General features: G+C 41.0%; 1 protein-coding gene across 3 annotated transcripts in view; it reads right to left on the minus strand.

The window, feature by feature from the left end:
- LOC109291020 (solute carrier family 22 member 15-like) overlaps nt 1–6,954 on the minus strand; it is a 78,669-nt gene that overhangs the window by 54,262 nt on the left and 17,453 nt on the right. For all 3 annotated transcript variants that reach the window (XM_019507885.1, XM_019507884.1, XM_019507886.1), the window contains exons 2-3: nt 5,535–5,681; nt 1,360–1,492 (exon numbers count right to left, since the gene is read on the minus strand). In XM_019507885.1, the coding sequence (XP_019363430.1) occupies nt 1,360–1,492; nt 5,535–5,681 (280 nt within the window). The remainder of the gene's footprint in view (nt 1–1,359; nt 1,493–5,534; nt 5,682–6,954) is intronic.

Consider the following 6,954-nt stretch of genomic DNA (forward strand, 5'->3'; position numbering starts at 1 on the left):
AAGGATGGGGGAAGAAGGGGTGGGGGGCAGGGGGAGCAAGCAGCAGAGCTTACCTGGGCAGTGCAGTGAGGTCCACCCCCCTACCCATCCGACCCATGGCTGCCCCAGTGGTGCTCCACATGTGGTTAAGTCCTGTCTGCTCCCTCCTGGGGCAGCCTGCACCTGCCCCATGTCCACCAGACAGCACCATCCCAGACCCATCCAGCACACACAGCATCCCAGCAGGGCTGCTGCCACAGCCACAGAAGTAGTGTTCAGCTCCCCTCCTCCTGTCTCTGCTGCGCTGTTCTTGGCAGCAGGTAATGTGGCGAAGGCATGGGAATGTGTTCTGGGCAAAGGGGCAGCTGCAGCCAGGTGGTTTCTGCCCCAGCATGCAGGGCTCCAGTTTCCACTCCCAACCACCTTCTACCCACTCAGCCACCCACAGGTGGCTGCTCATCATGCCACAAGATGGAAGACAGCCAGGAGCTGGAGCCCTTCCTGCTGGGGCAGGAGTCACCTGGCTGCAGCTTCCCCCCTGCCTTGCTGGGCATCTGCTACCCAGCGCGCATCCCAGAGTAATACAGCAAGGGCAGGAAGAGGAGAAGTTGCTGCTGGAGGTGAGGGGGGTGCAGAACAGTACACAGCCCACTGTGGCAGTAGTCTCACCAGCTACATGGGTACAGGCCAGGGCAGGGCTGTCTGGCAGATGTGGGCCACCCCAGGTGGGAGCAGGTGGGTCTTGGCCCCATGCAAACCACTAAGGGGGCTGCTGCAGGTGGGGTCCAATCAGTTGACAGGCCAGACCCAGCTCATGGCCCGGATCCAATCAGTTGGTAGGCCAGATCCAGCTTGCAGGCCATTTGCCCACCCATGATTTAGATACAATAACTATTGGGAGGTTGGACAATTCAAGTGAAATGGTGTCATTAGCTGGCTAAGAAACAGTAAAATCAAAATCCGATGCTGAGATATAAAATGTGCAGAAGCCTCTTAAAGTTAATGTGCTACACACTATTGCCAATTTCAAAAAACTTCACAAACTAGGAAATACACTATATCAGGAAATGTGCTTGAAAAGGTAATTGAGAAGATCACCAACTGAAATTAAAATTATAAACCACATCTACTTTGAATAAACAAAACCATCTTCTAAAATGAATTAAGATTGAATAAACAAGGCAATATTTCTTTTAAAAATATCCCCGCAACCATCAATGGAAAATGAAATTGTATGTGTATGCCCCAGGGAACTGAATGTAGATATGTTTCAATAGCAAAAAAACCAGTTGTTCATGCTCTAACCTTAATTTTCTTGGGGGGAGATGACATCTCCAAACAGGAAATTCATAAGAAAAAATAATTTTATCATCATCTTACCTGACAGGTACACTGGCTTCCTGCCCAATTTATCAGACAATGGGCCAAATGCAATATTTCCAATAAGCAAACCAGCAAAAAACACGGATGATGCAAGGCTCACTTTATAAGCTTCTTGTTTGATTAAATACCACTGTCAAAATACAAGAATCTGTTTGTAGTTAAAAAACTAGTAGCATTAATTCATTTGCTTCTTAAGAAATTAAATATTTTTTTTTGTTTTTAACTGCTATCTTACCTATATTCAATCACAGTCTCCAGCAAAGCCTGAGGGCAGATTACAGACCAAGCGTTTTAAACAAATATATACTTTCATCAAGAAAATGCATAATATAGTTCTCCTGCTAGGTTTCAACTTAATGGGTTTGAACAATACAGAAAAACATTTTGTCGCTGTGGCTAATAAACTTTGATTCAAAGCAACACAGCCTAAGCCATTAAAAAATGGAAATACAGGACTCATGTTACACTTCATTTGAGAAACACGGAACTAACTATTACGTTGTTCAAATTACCTTTACAGTATCAATGATAAAAATGTTCACCAGGAACAAAGTAGTATATGGTATGTTTTACTTTTATAATGTATTACCCCAACCAGTATTTTTCAAACTACATCCCAGGGCCTTGAAAATGTGAGGTAAACTAAAGAAAGGTGGTTAGCCATATTAGTCTGAAGTCAGGCAGAGCAGGGAGACAACACAGCACTTTTCCGGGGGAGGGGAGTGGAAAAGGGGGGCCGGTCCCTTTTGTCATTGGATCCTACAGATCAATATGTCTATTGCCCTGCTTCAGCTACCTATAAAATATGTGAAATAAAATGTGCTAATGCTTCAGAGATTGCATGGGATGTGATTCATTTCAGGGACAAATCTGTCAAGCTGTGTCCACTCACTGGCCACCTAGTGGGACAGTAAAAGCCATGAAACTCAGAAGGGCTACACATGTAAATGACTGTACTGCTTTTGTTTTGATGTGGGTTAAAATCTAGGACAATCAGGATTGCTTCAAATGAGATTATCTGCTAACAGCTTTACAGACTAACTGGTTTACAGAGGCATCAGTTTTCACAGCCAACAGCTTACTTTGTCAGGTGCTATGAAATGGACTGTCAGCTATGAAAGCATATGCCTCTCTGAACCAGTTGGTCTTAAATGTTCAGTAGACATCTGTTATCCCAGGGACAAGAAGCAGTGGCACACCTTGTGCCTCTGCTACTTGTCCCTAAGGAATACCTGTGCCACGCACCCTCTGGTGTGCAGCAGGTTACCCCGGGTGGGGTAGGGGAGGCTGCCCAGCAGCCTTACCTGGGGTCCTGGGGGCCTCCTGGGGCTGCAGCAGTGGCTATCTTTCCACTCGGAGCCTAACCAGCAGCTGGAATGTGGCTCTGGTCAGCCAGGCTCTGGTGGTGGGTACTGTCCCTGCGTGCGTGAACCCACTTTATTTTTCTGGGCACAGATTTTTTTTACCCCAGGATCTCCCAGGGTTAAAAACACCCCCTACAATGCTACCTTGCACTGTGGAGAACACCTGAATGTGCGGTATGTGGTGGCACAGATGTGTTTACTGCATCACATATTACACAGCCATGCTCATCTGGACATAACCTAAGGTACTATCCTGCCCCATTTATCTCATTCAAGGCCCTCTAGTCTCTGCAATTCTGTTGCAGTGGAATTTGGCTTTTTTCTACCTGCTGTGAAATACTGAATCAAATGTTATTTTAACAAGGAACTCCACATTTTGGTTTTTTACTTTGCCCTATAGCAACTTATTAGCAGGTGCCCATGTCTTCAGATTTTTGCATGAAAGGAGGTATTACAGTACATGGTCCCGCCAATGTTCCATGGAATCAAAAAGCAGGAAATCCCTGCCCCGCCTCTCATCGATAGAACTTCTGCTTTCAGGATGGTTTTCCCTCTGGTGAATTCACACCAATATATGCACCAGAACATGTTAGCTACTGCATTATATGAGAATAGCTGTTGTCAAATCTAAAAAAGGCTTCTAGGGCATGTACATGGAAGAGGGTCATAGGGAAATCAAACACAGAAGCACCAAATAATTCAAAGCTCAATATTTCCACTGAATATTTCAAGGAAAAGCTTCCAGTATCATGATATTTGCACTGATAATGCCACAAAAGAGGCAGAAAAAGAAAAGTAAGTGACTTCATAACTAGGACTGCATCCCAAGGTATTTGGGGACATTTTTCAGTTCTTAGGGAAGCTTTGGCTATAAAAAAAATTAAATCAAGAATCAAAAACCTTTTCCATTCTGAAATGATCTGGCTTTCACCTGGAAGTTCTGAATAACTTTGTTGAGGTCAGAAAAGAACACACACACATTTTTTTGGTGTTGAATGTGGCTTTACCTCTGCCATATATTTCCATGATCAAAATTAGTTTGAATACTGAATCTTGCTCTCCAGGACCTGCGTTTTCAACCTGAAAACTGGAACTTCCAGGGAGGTCATACTTCTGGGAGGTTGCTACCACATTGTTTTTCCTATTGCTAAATGGGAGAAGGGCCCTAGTTTAGCACTGGCCTGCTACGGCAAAAGGTGAAAACCATGAAGTGAATTGGTAAAATCAAACCAGGTCTTAATGAACTGGTGTCTACATACCTAAACCATTACTACAGTTGGTGCAAACTAACAACCTTTTTGGAAATCTCATTATAGAAGAGGAACTAAATCAAAATAAGTTATTTGTCTCCCAGATAATATCTATTTCAAACAAGAAGCATGTAGGAAACTTCTATGGCCTGGATTATACAGAGTTCAGATGAGATTACCTCACCCTGTAATTTAGAAACACACAGTTACTGTCACTTGTAAATAAATGAAATTAAATGAAAAAGAGTAAAATGGGGAAATTATTAACACCTGTTAACTATACCATTAATTTCAAGAATTTTGCAGAACAAAAAAGAATCTAACCATGAATTGATTTATACTATAATTTAGTAATACTCTACTTCCATCTGGAGCTGTCAAGATTCATGAAATGATCCAATCATGACAAAAGCTTAAGAACATAATAGAAAAAAACCTATTCAATTCAGAAACTGGAAAACAGATTTATATGCAAAATAATGGTAAAACCATGTCTTACTTTACATAGTAAAATCATACCATCAGAACATAAAAAATACATTTAGAATCTAAACATTTGTATTCATGAGGGTAGATAAGTTTTACTGATTTCTAGCTAACAAAGTCTTTGTCGTAAATTTAATCTCAGACCTTGAAATATAACTTAGGTCTTATTGTGAAAAATACAATTGGCTTCAACATGCAAAATGCTTACAGCTCACCTCCCACTGACTGCAAGTGTTTTAGGCCCACACCCAAAAAACAGTAAATCTTACCCAGTTAATGTTTTTCCTAAATACATTTAGGGGTTTGCATAAGGATGGACTGGTTTGACCTTGATTACTATAGTGACTAATAAAATGTCAAGCTAGATTCATAACAACAATATATTTTACCAGCAAGACCTCATACTTCAGTCTGAGGCTAAGAAGCTTTAGACTTGAAACACACAACGTCCTTGAAACATAGGTGAAACATCAATTAAAAAAATAAAACTGCATACGGGACTCCTTGTTTATCTAAGAAAGGATGAGAACTACAGGAACCACTGCCTTAGTGAAAAACTTTAAATGAAGAGAACCAAAACTTGCAGTATAATGTTGAGATAGTAACCCTGTAATTATGGCTAAAATAATATTTCTAACAATGTTGACACAGTCTAGAGAAAGAAGTGAAAAATGTGTCTTTACCACTTAAGTTTCCAAGTGCTTTTTTGATGCATAAGCACACAACTGAAGATAGCTTATTTTTTAAAACTGGAGAATTTACCAAGAACATAATTTATTTAATGAACACAGATGCTCTGAACATATTTATAGATTTAAGAAATGAAAGAAAACAACAGTAAAAAAAAATCCCGTAAGTCTAAGTAAGTTTAAAGGTGAAAGGCCATACCCAAGCAACCCTTTCACATTCAGCGATTTCTATGTCCTAATGTGCTGGTAAATTAGTTTGGGCATGAAACCTCCTTAATTAAGTATTCTTCAAACTTCACAAAGAAGAGTCCCATATTGTTAATGAACAGAAATGAGAAACACAGAAATAACTGTTATGCAATGACACAGCAAAAAGCACTTGCCTCAGTTACTATAGATGTGAAGTTATCTGTAAATTGGATGCGCTTGGCAAGCTCATCTCTGCTGGCTGGAATTTCTTCTTGGTTGATATGATACTGCGGTACAGCCCCCACTAGCACAATAAGCATGGACTGGCAGGCTACATACACCTTAAAAGAAGAGACATGTGATTATCTATCTTGAATAATCCCCACGCTAGCTTGCTGTCTTGTTTATCTGATTTAAGCTTATTAAATTTACTTAATACTTGATCAATACACTTAAGTTATAGTGATGTGTTTTAAGCCAGAGATATGAACTCTTTTGTCAGGCATTCTGGAATGAAAGCACACACGACACAGTTAAAACTGTCAGTGGGTTTCCATTAAAAGTATGATTTTGTCGCCTTGCCCCTAGATCCAAAATTATTCAATTTTGTTTGTTTCTTGTTACTGTGGCGCAAGATCATCAGAAGACGTAGAAAGAAGAAAGATTTTAAAATATTTTACTAGATATTCCTTGCTGAGATCTAATACCAAAGACCAGCATTTAATTTGACTAAAGTCTGATTCCAAAATTTATTAACAGTTTATTTAGAAAATTCACTATGGAATGTGAGTCCCTGCAACAAAGCTAAAGGACCAATACAGATCTGAGTTTCCGTTTTAAAAATTCTCTAATGTTTTCTTTACAGAGATCAAGCTGAAGCAAACCCTATACACTAGAGAATCTAGATGATCAAAAAAAAGGATTTTTCTCATGGAAAGGTTCATGAGAAGACTTTCCCTCCCTACAGGACTCAAGAGGTACACAACAATTTTAAATGCTTTATATAAGAAATACAATTCTCAGTTTCTAACACTGGACTTTTTAATTTAAATATTCTTGAAAACTAATATGCACTCGGGTCTTATCCAATGTTATGCAAAGTTTTGTTCATGGAAGATCCTCAGCTCTAACTGGTTTCCCCCAGCAATCCAACAATGCCCCACTTATCTACACTGCAAAATTACAAAAGTTCTTTATTAAAGAATAGCCAATTGCCCATCAAGAATGACGCGGGAGGGGGCTGGGATGGAGTGCCACAACCTAACACCCCGTGCTGCCGCTGTTCTGCCTCTTGCAGGGAGTAGGGTGGAGGAGCCAAGGCCTGCGCTACTAGCCTCAGCTCCACCACCCTCTGCCTAGTCCTTGGTGCAGCTTCGGAATTATGGTGATGCTCCCCCATGCTTGGAACACTCTGATTGGCTGCTTCCGTCAGCCAATCAGAGTGTGAATAAAGCGTTATGGACAATCAGTCTGGGGCTTTTATAATATTAGAACTAGTGAACTGCCTGTCAAGAATGATGGGGGGAAGGGAAACGGGTAGGGATGGCATGCCTCCTGTCACTAGGGTCACCCAAGGTCTGCCGCTATAACAAGGGGCAGTGAAGACAGACCCAG

The sequence above is a fragment of the Gavialis gangeticus genome, unplaced genomic scaffold, assembly GCF_001723915.1.
Source record: "Gavialis gangeticus isolate Ggan-Ray unplaced genomic scaffold, GavGan_comp1, whole genome shotgun sequence".
NCBI lineage: Eukaryota > Metazoa > Chordata > Crocodylia > Gavialidae > Gavialis > Gavialis gangeticus.